At 39.6% G+C, this 23,585-nt stretch overlaps 1 protein-coding gene across 1 annotated transcript; it reads left to right on the forward strand.

Annotated features, from left to right (window-relative positions):
- Window positions 1–19,568: 19,568 nt before the first annotated feature.
- On the forward strand, window positions 19,569–20,234 carry FRS1 (FAR1-related sequence 1). Its single transcript, XM_088484476.1, has one exon. It carries the CDS (start codon window positions 19,569–19,571, stop codon window positions 20,232–20,234), a length of 666 nt encoding a protein of 221 aa, XP_088340602.1.
- Window positions 20,235–23,585: the final 3,351 nt, after the last annotated feature.

Here is a 23,585-nt window from a genome sequence, read left to right on the forward strand (position 1 = left end):
CTCGAAGTTTTCCGCTAACAAACAGGTAATAATTTGTTTCAATGTACCCGTATCTTGATATTTAAGATTCATTTAATGCTAGTTGAGTTAATTGAGTATATCATATTAGGTGGCGGAACTGGGAGCGTGGTGACCGGCGATATAGATATCTGAAGTTAGGTCACTTTAGGAAGGCATTTGACGAACTTCAGGAAGGGTAGGTATGTTTTAATTAAAGTAGTTTTAGTTTTCGGTTTAGGGTCTGAGACATAATTATACAGCATTGTTACTGTAATTGTCGTTATGGACTGTGATCATGAGGTTCCTTTATTTTTTCCAGTTTGTTTGGGTTGCTTATGCTGTGGATCGCGTGGATCCAAACATCATTCCTCCTGAAATCTACATGCAGTCGGTTGTTTGGAGCGCTACAGTTTCGTTGGTATCATTTGAATGTATCGAGTGGCATGCTACCGATAGGTTTAGGCGACAGTTTGATTTTGTTCAGGGACAACCTAGTCAGGAGCGGAATCTAGAGAAGGCGCATGGAGAAACCCTGAAGGGTCCCAAGAATCTTAATTGGGCCACGGAACTGAGTCATTCAAATTGGGTGATGCATTGGTCAAACAGGTATAACTACGTTCTATCTGAGCTTCCCATGCCTTCACATCATCTACTAGATAGTTACATGCATTGGTACCGATCAAAATATGGGGACCACTTGAACTTGTCAAATCTTGTGGGTCAAGATAATGATGAAGGTGATCAGGATATGGATGAAGGTGATCAGGATTTGGATGAGGATAATCAGGATACCGATGAGGGTAGTCAGGATATGGATCATGACAATGAAGGACAAGAGCCACATTCGCCGCATATATTACCTCCAAACCCGATTCCAGAAGAACAACCTCAGTCCTCAAGCCAGTATGTACCTCAGCCACATTTCCCCCCATCAGTTCCAATAACTCAACAATATTGGGGAACCTCACAGTTTGAAACATGAGAAGGAGGTTCTTTTAGCCAGTTGCTTGGGTTGATGTCTGTAGATCCTGGACTATCACAATATGGACATCAGCCTGAGTTCATGGCAGGTAGGTATTCATTGGATGCGAGGTATCCGGGCCATACCTCATCGGTTGCTTCTGGAGGGTTTGTGTCGGTTGACTCTAGTAGGAGTGACGGTGGACGCGGAGCTTTTTTTAGTTAGAACCCTAACCGTGTTTCGATGGGACTCATTGAGGAAAATGCTAACACACTCGGACAAGAGACAGGTGAGTATCTAGTAGATGACCCGGATGCCGAGGAGGAGCATGAGGATGATGAAATAGAGGAGTTCGAAGAGGATGAGGAATCTCGTAATGATGGTATTATGTTTTGTATTTTACTTTACATGTTCGATTGCTTATTTATTTTTTGTTCCTAACTGGCATCTCTGTTTGACTTTTAGTAAATGATATGTGGTATATGTCTTGCTTTGATTACCTTATGCACTACATTTAATTGTTTTTTATAAATTGTATACAGGTCAGGCACGCACTCCGGATGAAACCTCCAAAGGGTACAATCTGAGGATTGACCCACCACGTCGCAGCGCTAGTCGATACACTCCATCTGTGTTCAAGAAGGCGGCGAAGAAGTGCAAGAATTTTGTCAAGGATGTGAAGTGGGCCATGAGAAAGTAGTTGTGGTTTAAATTATTTATTTAAGTTGTAATCACCTGGACTGTGTTTATACTAATTTGTATCTATTGGACAATTTGAATTAATGAGAAGGACTTTGGTAACATTTATATTGTATGTTTATAGTATTTAATCACCACGGACCCTATTCAGGTATTATTGATCTTGACTACGTATTAAGCTACAGGTATTGTATATGTACTGAATGTCAAAATTGGTCCGGACTGGCAGGTTCTATTAGGAAACATTTGGATCGGACCGGCCGGTTCAACCAGGAGACTTGTGAAAAGGACCGGCCGGTTCAATCATGATAGATTTTAACCGAACCGGCCAGTTCAATTGAATAACCAGTGGATCCGGACCGGCCGGTTCAATTAGAAAACCTCTGACCCGGACCGGCTGCTTCAATTACAAGACCTGTGATGCGAAGAAGCCAGTTCAATCAAGAAAAATGTGACGCGGACCGGCAAGTGCAACCAGAATATCTTTGCACTGGACCGGCCGGTTCATTCAGAAAAAACTGAATGAACCGAACTGGCCGGTTCAACCAGAAAACCTAATAACCAGACCGGTTGGGTCAACCAGGAAAACTGTGACGCGAACCTGTCGGTTCAACAAGTACGCAGATTATAATATATTGTTGTGATACGTATCCGTTTTATGTTTTAACACATACATCTGGCATACATTAAAATAAGAACAACTGAAGAACGTTACAACATAAAAACCGTTTTGAAATAAAAACAAATTAAAAACGTTATACAATATTACACATGTCAGGTCAAGTTACCTCAAAAGGAGAACCCATGCCATACTAGTGACGTTCTACACCTACCACAATGTGAACCTACTGAGCATCTCCGTCGGCATTTGTACCAGCTGACCGACTGCATCTACTACGACTGTGTCCCTTGGCTCCACATAGCGTACATCGCCTAGGACGACGTAACATTCGCGTGTCCATCTCATTCAAGAAGCGCGTCATCCTCGGGCGCCCTTTCGAGACACGTCTCAGATACGGATTCGGTACGTAGCGAGGACCGTTGTATGCAGGCTATGTCGTCGGGTTACCTAGTGGCCTAAATCTTGCTCGGTACACCCGCCGAACTTGGTCCATCTTATACACATCATGCACATACAGTTTCCAATCCAGTCGCTGGTTGGCGCAACATGCGAACACATGTCTGCAGGGGATCCGGTCCACTGACAAACCCCAATTTGACGGTTTGTTTTGCCTTGGATTTAGAACATTTTGATAACCTTTTGTCACATTTAGCCTAAGAATTAGCATGGCTTTGTTATCTCTTCCATGATTGTGCTTAAGTGTAGAAACATGCTTTTTAAGCCTTATTTTGGTGAATTCTAATTTCTGTTTGATTCCATACAATGCCTTGATGTGTTTGCTAGTAATTTCAGGGTTGAAATAGGCTAGGCATGGATCAAAGGAAGCAAGGAAGGAAGCATACAAGTGGAGAGAAGCATAAAAAGTCAAAGAAGCAAAGTCAGCCATGCACGCGCACGCGCACAAGGCGCTCGCGCGCACATTGCAGAACCGACCAGGGACGCGCACGCGTACCATGCGCGCACGCGCCGATGCTGGCACATGACCTCATTAATGTAACACGTGCCTGGCGATTTGAGAGGGTTTCTGAACCCATTTTTGGCGCTAAATTGCCAAGGGAAAGGAATAAAAGGATGAAGGATTAAGGAGGAGGCATATATAAATCATTCATGACTTAGGATCATAGAGCAACTTAGGTGTTAGTAACCCATTAGTTTAGTTTAGCTTTGTAGTTAGTTTCTAGAGAGAGAAGCTCTCTCTTCTCTCTAGGATTAGGATTAAGTTAATCTCTCTTCTTAGATCTAGGTTTAACTCTTGCTTTGATTCACTTTTCATTTACCAATTCTTAATCTTCTCCTCTTCCTCTTTCTAGATGTGTGCTTTAATAATTGTAATTCTTCATTTTGTTTTGGATATATTGTTGTTCCTTGGTTTTCTTTCAATAATGCAATTTGAGGTAATTCATGATAATTGTGATTTCCTTGATTGTTGTTGATTCTTTACATTCAATTGTAGTTAGAATTCATTCTTGTTGTGATTGACTATACTTTTCTTTTGTGCCTTCCAAGTGTTTGATGAAATGCTTGGTTGGATTTTAGTGTAGATTTTGTTCCTCTTGGCCTAGGTAGAGTAATTAGTGACACTTGAGTTATCTAATTCCTTTGTTGATTGATAATTGGAGAGATTGCTAATTGGTTTGGAGTGCACTAAGGCTAGTCTTTCCTTGGGAGTTGGCTAGGACTTGTGGCTCAAGTCAATTCATCCACTTGACTTTCCTTTCTTTAGTAAGGGTTAACTAAGTGGTAGCAATGAACAATTCTCATCACAATTGAGAAGGATAACTAGGATAGGACTTCTAGTTCTCATATCTTGCCAAGAGCCTTCTATAGTTGTTAGTTTATTTTCATTGCCATTTACTTTTCATGCTTCTTATCCAAAACCCCAAAATAACCCATAACCGATAACAAGACACTTCATTGTACGTCCTAGGGAGAACGACCCGAGGTTTAAATACTTCGGTTTATAGATTTTAGGGGTTTGTACTTGTGACAAACAACTTTTTGTATGAAAGGATTAGTGATTGGTTTAGAAACTATACTTTACAACGAGATTTCATTAGTGAAATTCTAAACCGTCCAAAAAATCCGTTCATCAAAATGGCGCCGTTGCCGGGGACTTGCAATGGTGTTATGTTATTGGTTATTGTACATATGTGAAAAGTGTAAATAGTTTGTCTTTTGCTTGTTTACTAGATTTTGTTAGTTTTATTTTGTTTTTCCATAATGAATTCTCACCACTTTGGCTATGAGTTTGGCTCTAATTGTGTTGTAGGGAATGTGAACTTCAATGCTAACATGTACCAAGGATGGAACACCCCAAGATGGGAAGAGCCTCAAGGAATTGATCACTCCTATTGGCAACAACCTCCGGATACTTATAGGTATAATTTCCATCCTAATGCATGTCAATCCAATGGCTATGGTGACTCACCTTGTGATTTTCAACAACCACCATCATATGCCTATGAATCTCACCCTCAACATGAACCTCAACCATTCTCACAAGCCTTTCATCACCAAGCACCACCTTATGATCCATATCCATCATATAACCAATCATCCATACCATATTTTTATGGCCATTATGAGCAAGAACCTTTAGAACCACCACAACCATATCAAGATTACTCCCAAGAACCACCTCAATGCACACCGTTTCCACAATTTTACCAAGAGAAACCACCTTCTTACCATAAAAACTCTCTCCAAAATAATGAACCCTCCTTTTCACCCCAAGCCCCAATAGACGATCCTCTCACTTTGTTACTCCAAGGACAAGAAGCCATGAAGCGGGATACACTTGAGTTTGTCACCAATTTGACCAAGGTGGTGCACACTTTAGCCCACCAATGCTTGAATACTCAAGGTACTTCCGTGACCGCATGTGAAAAGTCAAAAGAAGAGCAAAGCGTGAAGGAGAAATTGGAAATTTCGGTGGAGAAAGAGAAGTCAAATTTTGTGTTGGAACGATTGGAGGAGCCTATGATCATTGAAGAAAAGGAAGAGGTGGTCGAAGATTTAGGAGATGTTGAAAGTCCAAGGGAATGTAGCATCATGGAGCACTCTTCCAAGAAGCTTGATATTGATGTTGAAGAGGGTGCGCAACCTCCAAGGCATATCATCGTTGGAGACTTGGAAGAGGCTTATCAAGAGATGGATTCAATCATGGATGAATTTCTCTCTACAATGGAATCCTCTCCCATTGGACATGGAGTTGAAAGTATAAAAGAGTGTGCACAATCTCCCATACCCTTGGTGAGCAATGAGAAAGAGAGCTACCAAGAGGAGAACGTTGGCATGGTGTATATTGAAATTGAAGAATATGAAGAGGTTGATCAAGAGATGACCTCGTTCATCAATGAATTTCTATCCAAAATTGAATCGCCTCTCATTAAACAAGATGAAGTTCTTGAAGATAACACCAAGCCACGTAACAAAGAGGATGCGGCTGAAAGTGAGAAGAATTGTGAAGAGATGGAAATACACAAAGAAGAGCAGAAGGAAGTAGACCTTGCATTGTCTAAGTGTGGGGAAGCCTCTCTCCCCAAATTACCATCCAACACAACCTTCAAGTGGGTAAAATTCTTATCCATACGCTTCACTTTCTCGCTTGAATATGGCTTGATTGAAACGGATGGACAACTTAGAGCTCTTTGTGGAATTAAAAGCAAGAATGAGTTGTGTAGTGGTTGCAAGTTAGGAATTAGGCTCATTGAGGTCAAAGCTTCAAGGTATAGGGCTGATGTTGGGACAAGAATCACTTTATATGGACCTAGGAGAAAGCATTGGTGGAGTAAAGAGAATTCTATGAGTCAATCCCCTCTATGTCAACCGCTCATCCGACAAAACCATGAAACTCAACTAACGGATGGGTGTGAAGACAAGATATGGGATCCCGGTTCGCTAATTGAAGACCAACTATGGGGACTCATATCTTGGGTAGAACTTTGCCCAAGCTTGATGCATATGGTTGGAAATTCTGTCAACCAATTGAGAAGCAAGGATCCTTGGAGATTCAAGGACGAGTACAAACATAAGCCACCATGACAATGAGCCCCTCAAAATGTCCAACTTAAGGACTTAAACTAAAAGTGCTAGGTGGGAGACACCCCACCATGGTAAACTCTTTCCATTCCCTTTTTAAATTTGCCTAATAAGTGATCTGAGTTACCATTGTAGGTAGATGTTTCACATAATTTGTTTGTACAATTTAATTGTTAGCTTAGTCACATGCATGTTGTGTTTAGTAGTAGATGAATAATATCAAAAATTGCATTTTTGTGAATTGTATGATGGTTGAGTGAATAAGAGTTGTGAACACTAAGGGGAGCAACCAGCAAGTTGTTCTTTCAAAAAAAAAAAAAAGAGAGATAGAGATGAAGAAATGGGCATGGACGCGCGCGCGCAACGTGCGCGTACGCGTCCTGCCGCGCATGCACCACGAGCCACATTCCAGAGAGTTGGGCCTCTCCTGGGCCAGCCTTGTGCCTCGAGCCCAATTCATTCCACGCTGACGCGCACCATACGCGTGCGCGCCTATGAAACTATAGGGAACGCACCACACGCGTACGCGCATCTGCCGCGTACGCGTCGATTCGCTGCTAGACTTTCTGGGCCACTTTCCAGAGAGTTGTGCTGGATCTGGGCCTCTTCTAAGCCCCCAGCTCAAAACCACTCACGCGTACGCACCCCGTGCGCGTGCGCGGCAATGCGTATTAACATCACCAGGGGCCACGGACCAGAGAGTTGGGCGTGCCGCAAGCCCATTCTAAGCCTAAGGCCCAATCTCATGTACGCGTGCGCGCACTGTACGCTCACGCGCAGTTCTCCATTCCCCTCAATGCACGCGGACGCGTACTTGCCGCGTGCGCGCAGGTCTAGTAACGCGACTCCCAGGCCAGTCTCCAGAGAGTTAGGCCTGGGTTGGGCCAACTCTAAGCCCCTAGCCCAACTCCATGCACGCGTGCGCGCACGGTACGCGCACGCGCCCTTCCCTATTTCGCTCCCCCTCGCCCAAGCGCGTTGTACGCGCACGCGTAAGACCCCATTTTTCCTCCATGGGCGCGGACGCGCAAGGTGCGCGCGCGCGCCAATTCAAAATTCGGGATAACCCTAGCTCGCGAGGCACACTGCGCAGTCGCGCACCCCAGCCTCCACCCCCATCTTCTTCTTCTCCTCGCCCCATCTATCATCGCAGCAGCAACACCAGCCGCCGCCGCGCCTCCCTCACCGCCGGCGACTTGCCCTCCCTCATCATCGCCTTCTCATCCCCCTCTCACCGCCACCCATTCTCTCTCTCACTCTTCTCTCCCTCCGCCCTTCAGTTTCCCGAACCCCCACCGCGCCACCACCGCGCCACCGCGCCGCCATCACTGCCTTCCTCTCTCTCTCCCTTCCCTTTTCTCATCCCCCTTTCACCACCGCCGACCCTCCGCCCTTCAGTTCCCGAACCCCCACCGCGCCACCGTTCACGGCGGTGACACTCTGTTTCTGCTGCCTTATCCCCCCCATTTCCATTTTCAGTTTTCCCGGCTCCCAGGTTCCTGCTCCATTTCTGCTATCTCTGTTTTTCTTTTCCCTTTTTCATTTTTTCTGTTAATTCCTAGAATTGCATGATTAGTAGCATTAGACTGTTGTATGTTAGGATTAGTTAGAAATACTTGCGGTTAGGTAGCTAGGACTGGATAGAGGATTCTAGGCCTGATAAGTGCTCCGTATGTGCTTACTTGCTGTTTATCTGTTTGAATGCTGTATGCTGGTTTTGGCTTGCTTTTTATGCACTTCTTGCTGCCTGATTGCTATACCACTGTTGCTGTGCTTACTCGATGCTGCTTTCTTACTGTTTGTGCTATTCTGTTATCCGGGAACGTCCAATTTTAAGCCGGAATGCTGCCCGATTTTCAAGGAAATTAGTTTTTTTTTAATCTTTATTTCAGTTTTGGGCATCTTTCCGTTTCCTTTTTGACTTCCCGGATTTGCACAATCATTGTGAACATGCACCACAATTTCTCGTTCAATTGAGCCTATATATCATCATATCCCTAATCCACTTTTCTAACCCACTAATTTCTTTCACCATTTTACTTACACTCACTTTTAACCCTCTTTAACAATTCTTTCATGACTATGATGATATTAGTGCCTTTTGCATATGAGGTGTTACCCTATGGTTTTGGCTCGGTCACTTATGCTTACTTGTTCACTTTTACATATTCAGTGCAACATCATGATTGCTCTTTGATAATGACATCCTGAACATGTCTTCTTTGTTACATGCTAAATGTTTCATATATTCTATCATATTCTTTTCAGGATGTCGGATAAAGGCAAAGCCGTAGCCACCACCTCCAAAAAGAGAAAACACTCTACCCCCTCCATTCCTTCCATCTACAAGAATTATGCTCGGAATCCATTGCAGGACGAGGATAAAGAGAATCAGCAGTTGCCTTCCACCAATCCGGGCAAATTCCCCAATCTCTACTGTGAGCTTCGGTTTTCCAGATATCGAACCACGAAGCTAAATATTGAGAAGAAGTTGCTCCTACCTAATGATGTGAGACGGCGCATTAACGGTCGGATCCTTGAGTTAGGTATTGATTTTGTGGACCGGGATTTGGGTGACATCAACATATCTTGGGTGAAGGAATTCTACTGCAATTTTTTCCGTCCGACCTTGGATTCGGTTCAGGTGCGGGGTAGAGAGATTCTGCTCACCGAGGCCGCCATTGGGGAGGCATTACATTGCCGTCACATTCCGCTTGACCAGTGTGCCCACCATCAGGCTGAGATAGCCATCCATACCATGACATTTGATTATGAGGCGCTTCGGCACGTGATTGGGATACCGGAGGCTTCATGGGTTATGGATGCGGGCAATACCAAGCCGAAGGGGATGTTATTCACTCATTTGACCAGGGAGGCCAAGACTTGGCAGATGATCTTCGCCCACTACGTCCTGCCTACCACCCACTTTTCTGAGGTCCCCATGGAGATGCTTTTGCTGATAGGGTGTGTTATGGAGGGGAAGGATGTCTCCTTCCCTAGGCTTATCCGGCAGTGCATGTGGCGGGCGCATATTCGTGGCCTGCTTCCATTTCCTACATTGGTCACGAGTATGGCGGCCTTAGCTGATGTCCCATGGTCAGATGATGATGTGCGACCACCACCCGCTGATGCAGATGACAGGGAGGTTACTATCCCCTGGGGTGTTTGGGTGCACGAGAAGCCACCTGCTAGCCGCCGCTCTCGGGCTAGGGCTGCCATAGGGACACCTTCACCACCAGCCCCTGCAGCTGGCCCTTCCTCCTCTACAGCCGCAGCTCCTCCACCATCTACAGACCCTCCAGCAGCACCTGAGCCTACCTATCTCCTGGTCCAGCGTCTCTTCTGGTTCTTAGAGCGTGAGCGACACCATGTCAGACGCCGCTTGGATCGGATGGACCAGGCACTTATCTCCCTCGGCGCTGAGCTACCTCCGCTTCCCGATTCTCCGGCCTCCGACGAGCAGGATCATCAGGAGGAGGACGCGGAGGCACCAGCTCAGCAGGATGCCCCTGCCGCTACAGAGCCAGCACACATGGAGGCTCCACCTCAGACACAGGAGACTCCACCGGTCCCACAGCCACCGACAGAGCCAGAGCCTATCGTTGTACCTCCCACTGATCCTCCGGTTTAGCATCGAGGACGATGCTTGATTTTAAGTGTGGGGAGGGCACCGGTAGCATTATTTGGGAACCGGTGAACTTTTCAGCCTAGTTATCTTATTTTGCACATTTTTGTATATATTTTGATGCATTTCTAGTTTGCTTTGGATACTTTTATTGCTTATTTTGGATTTTAGATATTTTGATGCTTTTGGATACTTTTAGATATTTTGGATGATAGATTCCATATTTTAGTTTGATTTTTCTTTATACATTTTCGCATATCTCTTTTTGTATATTCTCCTTTTAGTTTGTGGTTGTGATTAGAAATCATGTTTTGAGCGAAACTTAGTCACCCCCTTTTTGCATAAGAATTTGGTTTTGAGTGAAAAAAAAGGAAAGGGTGAACTAAGAAAATTTTTTGAATTTTTCAATCACAACAATGCTTAGTCAAACATTGAGGTTTTTCAAGAAAGTTTAAATATAGGGCATTAACCCAATTGATTGAAAGAAAATTTTTGAAACTTGCTTGAATTTCATACCTTGTGAAGCATGTATTGAGTTGAGAACACAAGCTTGTGAGACTTGAGCCTATTGATGTGGTTACATTTTATAACCAATTATTTTCCATTCTTGTGTGAAATTGTTCTCTTTCCATGATTGTGATCCTTAATTTGCTTGATTCTATATGTCCACTTATTTCTTGTGTTTGTGCATTTATATGATTGAGGCCATTATCTCATTTGCCACTTACCCAAATAGCCAACCTTTTACTCTCCATTGTTAGCCAATTTTGAGCCTATGCTTAACCAACTCATTCTTATTTTAGCTCATTACAAGCCCAAGGCGGAAAACCAATGAGAAGTCCTTGTTTGGATCTTTGAATAGCCTAGGCTAGTGAGAGTGTATATTCTTCAAGTTGGTGAGGCTTGGGAACATTGGATAGGGTAAAGGGGACAATACACTTTTCTGTTTAGGAATTGGGCACATATTCATGTATTAAATCAAATGTAGAGACCTTATGCATTGATGTTCTTGTATTTAGTTTGAAAGAAGAAAAAGAGAAAATATATATATATATATATATATATATATATATATAAAGAAAAAAGAAAAAAAAATGAAATGAAATGATGAAAAGAAAAATAAAATGAAAGAAAAAGGAAAAAATAAAATGAAAGAAAAAAAAAGAGGAAAAAAATAAAAAGGGACAAAATGCCCCAAAGTGAAGTCAATAAAAAGGAATCAATGCATAGGTGTTGTGAATCAAATACGAATGCATGAGTATGTAAGAAAAAGTGAAGAATGGGTAGTTAGAATAGCTTGCATTTGTATAGGTCATTAAATAGGTTAGGTGGGAAAGTCTATGCTAATCAAAGATTCAAATCCTAGTCCACTTGACCATAAATGACCCTACCTTGGCCCTAACCCCATTACAACCTAAATGAAAGACCTCATGATGAATGTATGCACGCATTGAATAAATGTTGATTGTTAGAAGAAAATCAAATCTTGGAAAACATGATTATAAGAGAATTGAGTGGATTAACCCTTAAACACTTGAGTGAATAGAGCGGATACACATCCGGTGAGGGTTCAAAAGTTCAATTACATGCATTTCACCTATATTATCTATATTCTTGCAAGTTTGAACTCCTTTTAACAATTCAATACAATTGTGGTTTGGACTTGGTCCTTATTACTTAGCTCTTGTACTTACACATGCTCTCTTGGGAATTGATTTGTTTGAACTAAGCATTTCCAATTGCTTTAGATAGTTGCATTTAGATAGGACTCATATAGTTTAGTTGCATTCAATAAATGCCACACCCCTTAGTTCCTTCTTATTTTAGCATGAGGACATGCTAAGGCTTAAGTGTGGGGAGGTTGACAAACCCCAATTTGACGGTTTGTTTTGCCTTGGATTTAGAACATTTTGATAACCTTTTGTCACATTTAGCCTAAGAATTAGCATGGCTTTGTTATCTCTTCCATGATTGTGCTTAAGTGTAGAAACATGCTTTTTAAGCCTTATTTTGGTGAATTCTAATTTCTGTTTGATTCCATACGATGCCTTGATGTGTTTGCTAGTAATTTCAGGGTTGAAATAGGCTAGGCATGGATCAAAGGAAGCAAGGAAGGAAGCATACAAGTGGAGAGAAGCATAAAAAGTCAAAGAAGCAAAGTCAGCCATGCACGCGCACGCGCACAAGGCGCTCGCGCGCACATTGCAGAACCGACCAGGGACGCGCACGCGTACCATGCGCGCACGCGCCGATGCTGGCACATGACCTCATTAATGCAACACGTGCCTGGCGATTTGAGAGGGTTTCTGAACTCATTTTTGGCGCTAAATTGCCAAGGGAAAGGAATAAAAGGATGAAGGATTAAGGAGGAGGCATATATAAATCATTCATGACTTAGGATCATAGAGCAACTTAGGTGTTAGTAACCCATTAGTTTAGTTTAGCTTTGTAGTTAGTTTCTAGAGAGAGAAGCTCTCTCTTCTCTCTAGGATTAGGATTAGGTTAATCTCTCTTCTTAGATCTAGGTTTAACTCATGCTTTGATTCACTTTTCATTTACCAATTCTTAATCTTCTCATCTTCCTCTTTCTAGATGTGTGCTTTAATAATTGTAATTCTTCATTTTGTTTTGGATATATTGTTGTTCCTTGGTTTTCTTTCAATAATTCAATTTGAGGTAATTCATGATAATTGTGATTTCCTTGATTGTTGTTGATTCTTTACATTCAATTGTAGTTAGAATTCATTCTTGTTGTGATTGACTATACTTTTCTTTTGTGCCTTCCAAGTGTTTGATGAAATGCTTGGTTGGATTTTAGTGTAGATTTTGTTCCTCTTGGCCTAGGTAGAGTAATTAGTGACACTTGAGTTATCTAATTCCTTTGTTGATTGATAATTGGAGAGATTGCTAATTGGTTTGGAGTGCACTAAGGCTAGTCTTTCCTTGGGAGTTGGCTAGGACTTGTGGCTCAAGTCAATTCATCCACTTGTCTTTCCTTTCTTTAGTAAGGGTTAACTAAGTGGTAGCAATGAACAATTCTCATCACAATTGAGAAGGATAACTAGGATAGGACTTCTAGTTCTCATATCTTGCCAAGAGCCTTCTATAGTTGTTAGTTTATTTTCATTGCCATTTACTTTTCATGCTTCTTATCCAAAACCCCAAAATAACCCATAACCGATAACAAGACACTTCATTGTACGTCCTAGGGAGAACGACCCGAGGTTTAAATACTTCGGTTTATAGATTTTAGGGGTTTGTACTTGTGACAAACAACTTTTTGTATGAAAGGATTAGTGATTGGTTTAGAAACTATACTTTACAACGAGATTTCATTAGTGAAATTCTAAACCGTCCAAAAAATCCGTTCATCATCCACCTGGAACTCTCCACAGTCACATCGAAGGCCACGTAGATCAACTGCAAACTCCAGTCCGCTTGGCATCTCACGCACCTCGAAGACCTCATTCTGCCGGTCAAAGCAACTGACCTGAATGTTTCCTGATGCAAGTTGGTTTGCATGCAACTTCGAGGTCACGACTTCGGAGAACACATGGCCAGCATTAATCCGCGCTTCTGCCTCCGTTCTTTTTCTGGTGAAAAGCTCGTTCAGCCTGTAGAATGTTGCCTTGACAAGAGCAGTAATGGGAAGATTGTGTGCACCCTTCAACACTGAATTGATGCATTCCACTAGATTCGTTGTCATGTGACCCCATCGGTATCCACCATCAAACGCCAATGCGTACTGTTCGCGAGGAATTCGGTTTAACCAATTAGTGTACGCTTTCCCCCGTTCCCGTAATCGCTGGTAACGCACTTCGTACTCCCGCACCGTCCTCGAATATCCTAGAGGATAGCAACAAAAAAAAAGATGAATTATAGATGTCAAAAACAAATATTAATGTTTATTTCTGTTATTAAGTTACTTAAATTTAGTAAATGGTTACCTATGTTGACGACCAATTTTTGGAGGTACGGTGCCTTGAATTTTCGTAGAAAATTCGACTCTATATGCCTGATGCAGAACATATGAAAAGCTCTAGGAGGTGACCAGGCTCCGTTACTCCGTTCCACAGCTGCATTGATGGATTCGTGTCGGTCGGATATTAGTCCCACACCATTCCGAGTGACAATATGTTGACGCAAGTTACTAAGGAAAAAGTGTCATGCATCAGAAGTCTCTCCCTCGACAATAGCAAACGCAATTGGGACGATATTGTTGTTGCCATCCTGTGAAACTGCGACTAGTAGATAATCCTTATACTTTCCGTACAAGTGAGTCCCGTCCACCTGGACAAGTGGCTTACAATGTCTGAATGCCCTGATGCAGGGGTAATAACTCCAGAATACTCTATGCAGTACCCGAATATGACCGACCAAGTCATCGCCTTGATATGCAGGCATAGTCTCAAAATGGACAACAGCTGATGGCTCCTTATGACACATGGCCTCAAACCATATAGGCAACGCTTCGTACGATGCCTCCCAACCTCCAAATATTTTTTCTACTGCCCTTTGCTTAGCCAACCAAGCTTTCCGATAACTAACGGTATAGTTAAACTTCGACTGCACTTCTGCTATAACCGATTTTACCTTTAAGGAGGGGTCAGCCTCAACCAATGGCTTTATTGCTTCTGCAATTGTGATGGAGTCCAGCTTCAAATGATCCTGTGAAATGGTGGCTCTGGTACAAGTGTGACTACCATTATACCTCCTTATAACCCAACAATACTTCCTACTGATCAGACTAACCCTGATAAGCCAATCACACCCTGACCCATACTGTGTACACTTGGCATAAAATGTCAACGGCTCAGACTCATACACCCGGTAGTCTACGCTTCGTCGTATAGAATACTCTTTTATTGCCTTAATAACAGCTTCCCGGGAACTAAACTCCATCCCAACAGCAAATTCACCATCTGCGACAATAGGAACTTCTGCCAGGACAACCAGCATGGGAAAAATTTCAATAAATACAAATATATTTCAAAACCCTAATAAATCAATATTCACTGCATCAAGTATGATATAAATCCAACCCTAACATCATGTTACTGTGTAACTTTTTCCACGAATACGGACATGAACGTCAGATGTAAAAAACCGGCCCACACCGACCGGTTCGACCGTCAACCCCGATGAACCAAATACTAACCGGTCCGGTTCTCTAAGTCATATCTACAAACACACGTTAACTTTCATTTTCATAATGTAGAGAATTTTATTATTATTTTTTACCCAATACCTATAGTATATAACATAAATAATAATAAAATAGTAACTTCTATGTTCTATATTAGTTTAAAATAACGTTATATGTTTTCCAATGTTAGTAAACACATATTTTGACTTCTATTTTTTTAACTTCTTACTATTTTTTAATTTTTTTTACATAAGATCGGGTAAACCGGTTCAATGTCTAACACATACATGACATCAACGCATGCTAAAATAATGGTTAATAAATACTAATTCATTCATAAATAATTCAATAACTAAATAAAAAAAACTATTATTTTTTATAATGTACCTGCAGTCATATATTCCGGATACTCCGGAACATGCATGGCTTCCAAGTCCAGAACTTGCATGAATGAAGGCTCCGCAAACGGCATATCGTTTGCGAGTGCATCTGCCACCTCTGTCACATCTGGATCCATAGTTCCGTCACCATGATCTTCAACTCCATCTGCACCAACACATTCGTAGTTGCTTTCGAACTCTTCTTCACTGTCACTATTATAATCTTCCCGTAGAATGTTTCGGTCAGTCTCAGATTGTTCAAACTCAACATACAACTCGATAAACGAGATCTGAGCCCGGTTTTCAATATCCATTGAAAACATCTCCTGCATGCTCGCTTCGTCCGTCACATATCTTGTTTGAAATTGGACGAACCCACCAAATATCGGTAACGGATATCTATATAGAACACATGATATTTTTTTTGCCCTCTCAGAATCAATCTTCTCACAGATCAAACCTTTAAGTTCTTCAAACGAAATAATAAAAGGAATAACAACATCTAGTGGATTATCACAAATAAATTTTACTCCTTCAGACGTTTGTAATAAAATCTGACCAAAATAATACACCTTTAGTAGTACTCTGTCACTCATTTTTCCTACTCACAAAAAAAAAAACCATAACATTAACTATTAACTTCTATGATTTAGAACAACTATGGAAGAGACCGAGAAAGACGAAACAGAGGAAGCGGCGCTGAAGAAGGTGAAGAAGACGGGTAACCTAACACTAACTCGTTGCACACTTTTATATAGACCCTTTACTCAACTCGGACCATTCGACTAGGTTAACTTCATTCAAAAATATATTAAACAACCAAATCGGACCATGCGTTTTCATAAACCGGTTCTGACATCCCTACCCAAACCGGACGGTCCGACTCCATTCATCTTCAGCTACATGCAACTCGGACCGTCCGAGTTGCTCTTCCAACTCAACCTTATCGGAGGGTCCGATTTGTCCGCACCAAAAGTTTTTTCCTCCCCACCCCAAATCGGACCATGCGTTTTCGGGTTTAGGAAATTCACAAACGAAGAACTCGGACGGTCCGAGTTCTTCTCCCAAAAGCTGCCAAAATTCTGCCCCACATACATGTCTAGCCCCCCTTGATCCCATATCGATGAAAAGCTCACATTCAGGCTCCATTTCCATAAAATTGAGCCAAATAATATTATATTATTAAAAAATATTAACAAATAATCTCTAATTATTTAGATAAATTTAATAGATAAAAATAAAAAAAGATACTAGATTCAAAATATTGTATAAAAAAAAATCAAGAATTATTTAAACGATATATAATATTCATATAAATATAAGAAAGAACTAATGTATTTTTCACGCTTTGTGGGTTGTCCCATAATCTTGCTTTTTTTTAGTTTGATACTCAATGTAATATACACATAAAAATTTATATATAAATAATAAATTTTATTTGTTTTTTAAGAGTTATTTTTAAATAACGTATATTTTACATATTATTTTTTTATTAGATTTTATTAAGTTATTAATTGTTATTTTTTTATATTTATGTAAAATTATTATATACAAAAAATTGTATATAAAAAATAGATTGATTAATATTTATTTATGAATTAAAATCTTTAATCTTTAACATAAAATCACTCATTTTCAAAGTTGAAGTTTTTAAAATTACCTAATCTTATCCTGTTAAATCAAATTTATTTTTTACATTTCAAAATATATTATATTTTTAAAAATTTTATCTAATATCATAAATTACAATTATGATAAATTTTCAAGATTTTAATTATAATCAATAAATTTAACGTAGGAACGAATCCATATATTAAATATTTTGGGTGTTATGTTGAACATAAACAATTATTAGTGTTGGTTGTTTTATCTATTTAATATTATAAGATTTAGTTTATTTTATCGGAAAAGTTTTACATCTATGTAAAAATTACATGGTTGATATTCAAGTACCTTTCACTCCACGCCCCCACACACTCGTTTGTTTTACACGCGCCTTATATAACGTACATAACGTAATTCTTATTTTGCATGATCAACCTTTCTCAACGTAAACCTTTCCATATAATGTAAACCTTTTTCGCGTTCTTCTTCTTCTTGTTCTTCTTCCTGTTCTCCTTCTAATTAAATTCGTTGTTCTCCCCTATTCGCATTTTTCTTCTTTGCATTATGGATCTGGATTGACTTCAACGCAATTAGCTTCGTCATTCATCATCTTCTTCATTTTCTTCTTCGATCTGCACTTTTGAATTGAAACAATGAATGAATCAACCTCAAATCAGTTGAATGAGTGCGATTTGGATAATTCTTCCAAAATGCATCAATTTGATGAGGTTTGATTATTGAATTTTGAATCGAATTCAATGGAATGAAATTGCTAATTTTATTTGAAGTGAATTGAATAGACTGAGGTGATCTATATCTGAATTGAATTGAATTGAATTGATAATATGTAACTGTGAGTAACTGTGAGTGTGACTAACTGTGAGTAACTGTGAGTAACTTTTCGGTTTGGTAAGTACTAAAGAGTTGATTCACCATGTGCATGTGTTCGGTTCGGTATGCAGAAATGAGTCTAAAAAAAATTAGACGAATATATTATGTTTTGTTCCCCAAGCACTATATAATTGTTTCACCATAATTAAGATTTCAGTTCACCATAATTAAGTTTTCGGTTCACCGTGCAAACCAGCTGTGTTGTGGATGAAAAATTTGTCCCAAAGGTGGGAATGATTTTCAAGACACTAGAAGAAACTGGAAAGTTCTACAAACATTATTCCAAACTTGCCAGTTTTTCTACCAAAATAAGAAACACGACTTGGAACGGAGACAAGATTAAGAATCAACTAATTGTATGCTCCAAAGATTGGGAGGTGGAAATCAAAGATATCTCCAACTTTGAAGATAAACCCTTCAGCTGGGTTAAATTGTCGGCCAGAATTTATGTACACGTAATGAAGGATGTTGGTCTTTGGACAATTTTCAAAGTTGTTTTGATTCATTCACATCTTTGTTGTCCAGACCAGGCTGAGATGCTCAAACAACACAGGGAACTTAGCATGTTCATGCGTCACATCTTTGAAACCCACAAGGAAGCTGAAATCAGACCAAGCAAAACTTACTAATCATTTGTGGCAGCAGCTGGCAGCCACCGTGAACTAGGTTTTATAGAAAAAGACGTCAGGAATTACACACAAGGGAAGTACGGAATATTTTCGAAGAAGACGATGCCAAAGAATTTGGGATGTACCTAGTAAGAATGAAAGAGAAGAACTAAAATTTCTTCTTTAAGCTCAACCTTGAAGGCGATCACTGCATTAAACATGCATTCTGGACTGATGCAAGAAGCAGGGCTGCATTTGATTATTTTGGAGATGTGGTTTCATTTGACACCACCTATAACACAAACAGGTATTCGGTTCTTTCAAACATATTTTTGATGTTCAGTGAGTGTATATATTTCGGTTTACCACCTTGTGCTTGTTATTTATGCAGGTACAATTTGATTTTAGGTTCTTTTGTTGGCGTGAATCACCACGGCCAGTCGACAATTCTTAGATGCGCGCTGATAAAAAATGAGGACATCCAATCATTCAAATGGCTATTTGAGTATTGGCTACGTTGCATGGGAGGGAAAGCACCAAAAGGTATTCTTACCGATCAATGCGCATCGATTCAAAGGGCAATTGAGTTGTGCATGCCAACAACAATTTACCGCTGGTGCATCTGGCACATTATGAAGAAGATTCCAAGCAAATTAAATGGCTACAAGGGACACAACAAAATTGAACAAAATATGAGCCATGTTTTTTGGAACTCATACACAAAAGAAGCATTTAACAGAAAATGGATCAATTTCTTTAGAAAGTACAGCCTCGGAGGCAACAAGTGGCTTTCAGGTAATTGAGATTTCAATTTGAATTATTTTTATGCTCATATCTTTTTTTCCTAAAGCATGCACTGTTTTCGGTTCACCAGACCTTATGGCTTTGGTTTGGTTTGCAGAGCTATACGAGAATCGCCATATATGGATTCCAGTTTACTTGGATCACCACTTTTGGGCCGGGATGAGAAGCACACAAAGGAGCGAAAGCATGCATTCATTTTTCAACAAGTTCATCACACGGAATAGCTCCTTGAGACAATTCGTGAAGCAATACGACAATTGCCTAGCAAACAGAGAGCAAGCAGAGAGAGAATTCGATGCTGCAGATTTTCACACCGTGATACCATGTGCAACAAAATCAGCAATAGAGATACAGTTTCAGCATGTATATACCCATGAGAAGTTCAGGGAAGTTCAAGCTCAATTCAGAGGTAAAGTGAACTGTATCACAAGATCAATACATTCCACCCTAGGTTTCACAACATATAAAGTAATAGAGCAGGTTTCTAACTCCACATTCAATAAGTTTGTCGTCACCTACGACGCAGTATCACGAGATGTAAAGTGCCATTTCTTGCTGTTTGAGTCTAGGGGCATATTGTGCCGCCATTCCCTAAGTGTCCTAAGTTTTGAGCGAGTGGATAACGTGGCACCGAAATATATATTGGAACGTTGGAGCAAGAACATAAAGAGGAGGCATACACACATCAAGAGCAGCCAAGATGAACCTCTACTAGAGCCAAGAAGTAAGAGATTTGACGAATTGGTGTTTTGGTCACACAATATATGTGAATTTGCATCCGAGTCTGAAGAGTTGACCGAAATTTTGCACCAAGCATTTGACAATGTCATGGCGGAGATGGAAGAATATTAAGGGAGAAGCAAAGGAAAAAGTTTGTTAACCCACGAAGAAGCAACATTAAGTAATGTGAATGACCTTCAAAGCCCACCACATGTCAAAACAAGAGGTCAGTCCAAGAACAGACTTAGATCAAACCTGGAAAAAAAGATCTCAAATGCCATGAAGAAAAAGAAAAAGACAGCTTCAAGCGAGATAAAATTGACTTGCTTTTGATTAGTTAAAAATTCAATTGTCATTTTGCTAATATACAATTATGTCTTTTGTAGTTGAACCTTTTAGACTCCAGATCATCGATTCAGTCAAGCTCCACTCTTTACAATGCACCAGATATGAATTATCCAAGAGAGGATTGTACAAGTTTTAGTTTTTATTAATGCAAATTTTTGTTCACCCATGAGCAAATTTCGGTTCACCATAGTTATAGCAGGTTTAATTTCTGAATGTTGATAGTCTTTAATGAATAGTCACTTTTTTGTGAAATTCTATATTGATATATGCAGTTTTTTTATTCGTCTAGTGTATTAATTTCTAAGTTGAATAATTAGAATTTGTTTTTTGGTTTAGGATTCAGAGTTCAGAGTTCAGGGTTTAGGGTTTAGGATTTAGGGTTTAGGGTTTAGGGTATAGAGTTTAGGGGTTTAGGGTTTAGGATTTAGGGTTTAGGGTTTAGGGTTATGGTTTTATAGTTTTAGGGATTTAGTGTTTATGGGTTCAGGGTTCAGTGTGTTTCAAACTTTTGGTTCGCCCAGTGTATTAATTTCGGTTCACTGTGTTCAGGGTTGAGGGTTTAAGGTTAGGGGTTTAGGGTTTAGGATTTAGGGTTCAGGTTTTAGGGTTTTAGGAGTCTAGGGTTTAGGGTTTAGGGTTCAGGATTCAGGGTTTAGGGTTCAGAGTTTAGGGGTTCAGTGTGTTTCCAACTTTTGGTTCTCCCAGTGTATTAATTTCGGTTCACTGTGTTCTTTTGGAGTTCGTAATGTATTGGTAAATACAGTAATTGCAATCACTGAGAACCTGAAATAAAATAGCAGCCAGACAGTTCCAACGGATATATAAATTAACATCTCAGATGAGTACTCCATCTTGAATCAAATATAAATATTAACATTTGATACATACATTGATATTAAGAATAGATATATACATTAACATTGACATATATACATTTGAAAGAAGCATTGTTTGCTTTTTTAACAAGTTAAACAAAATATATACAACTAGTATATGCATTGTTTGATACATACATTGACAAATATACATTTGAAGTAAGCATTTTTTGCTTTTTAAACAAGTTAAACAAAATATTGTTAATTACAACTAGTATATGCTATTTGCTATCTAAATCCCCATATGTGAATTTACAATAAGGGCTGGAGAGGACAGCAGGTGGCTTGGAGAGTCTTATTGCTTCAGATTCCCAAATCACTTGGTCTCTGATTTTGTTCATTTCATGCAACAGAAGATTTGGACCATATTGGTATCTGAAGTCATCAATCTCTTTCTACGTTTCAATTGAAATGAATTAGTTACATAAGAAATGAACCCAAATGAAATAAGAACAATATCATTCAAATCCCTAATCATACTGTAAAAATGTAATCACAATAACCCTAAACCCTGAACACATTAAATATCAAGTAAATCAAAATCACATTAAATAACAACAAATTTCATTCAAAGCCCTAGTTATTCTGTAAAAATGCAATCACAGTAACTCTAAACCCTGAACAAATTAAAAGGAGGCCACTGAACCGAAAAACATTCACTTGGTGAATCAAAATTATAAGAGCCACCGAACCAAAAATTGTTTATGTGGTGAATAAATGGTGATCAAATTTCAATCAATAAGAATAGTATTTCTACACGGAAAAGAACTATTGAACAGAGTAACAACTAACTTCAAAGCCCTAGTTACACTATCAACTGAACTGAATGAAATATGAAAAGAAAGAAATTTATTAATTTAGAAAGTACTTACTTGTGTCCAAGCTTTATATTTATATGTCTTCCCGCTTTTGATTTTTCGTGGATCTATTGTTTCGAGCCATTTCACCGAGTATATTCCACAATCATAACTAAGCAAGAATTGAGTATAATACGATCAATAGTATACAAAATAAAACACATTAAAAATAGCACTATAGAAGAGAAAGATTCTTACTTTGTACGTTGACCATTCAATTGGATACACTCTGCTTCCTCTCCCAGTCCATCCTCCATTAAGGGTTCCGCCCCAGCGTACACCCTCATCTGGAAAATTATTAAATCCTGAAAGACAAAAAAAAGTAAATAAAGAGAACCAACAACAGTGAACCAAACTCCTCTCATGTACAGAATAATTTGAATAATTTACAATAAAATAACTTACAACAAATTTGTTCAGTTTCTTCCTCGAATTAGGTATATGTTCTGGCAGCTTATTGATAAGGTCAATGACATAGAATTTCTTTTTGTTGACATCAGCAATCCATAACCACCAATGCCCTCCATTGTAAATTAGGACAAATAGCTGAAGTTTCGGAAAATTATAGAATATTTCAGTCGACACAATAGCAAACAAGAGAATTATCAAAGAATTTTCAGAAATTACGACTTACAAATGGATGCGATGCAAGTTTCCTTTTGTTAAGAAACTGGCGGTGGTGGGATACTGCTCAATATCAAACCTGTAAGCCTTGTTTGTCCTCTTATCAATGTAATCCATGCCATGTGTTCCCAACATAAAATTTTGCAAAATGAACATCAGTTAAATCACATTTTCACCAAACCGAACACAATTCATATGCTGAATAAAATGTGAAAAACATAACATTCAATCATCAACATAAAAGTTTTCTTCACGCAAAAGAACTCAATAGAACACATAAAAATCTGGTGAACTAATATTAACATTCTGACTGAACCGAACAGGAATCAGCACTGAATAAGAAATTTAGCTTACCACAATATCCAGCGGCACAATGTATATTTGTTCTTGATACCACCGAACTTTGATTTAGTTGAGAATCATGCTATGTATACTGACAACATACATGAAGAAAAGTTATGAGATATACTGTATAAGAGTGTTTAGAAAAATGATTATTGTTAACGCAATTGGGAAAGAATTTACCGAGGCATGCACTTGTTCTTTGGGCATTAGAGACATGAAATATTCTCTTAACCCCTCATAAAGCGCCTCATATTTCAAGACAAATATTGCTTCATATTCATTGCTACTGTCATTTGTCTTTTTCACATGTGTCATCCAATGATAACACTTTTCGATCAACTCCTTCGAGATTTTTATCTTTTTTTTTTTCCGGAGTTTTGAAAACTTCAGCAGCTGGTAAGGTTGGCTCGGAAGATGTTGCTTCAGCAAATTTT

This window comes from Arachis ipaensis, chromosome B4 (genome assembly GCF_059453495.1).
Source record: "Arachis ipaensis isolate K30076 ecotype BB chromosome B4, ASM5945349v1, whole genome shotgun sequence".
Lineage (NCBI taxonomy): Eukaryota > Viridiplantae > Streptophyta > Magnoliopsida > Fabales > Fabaceae > Arachis > Arachis ipaensis.

What these genes read in the sequence shown, in the direction of transcription:
- FRS1 (XM_088484476.1), top strand. Translation starts at nt 19,569, where the DNA reads ATGCATTCATTTTTCAACAAGTTCATCACACGGAATAGCTCCTTGAGA.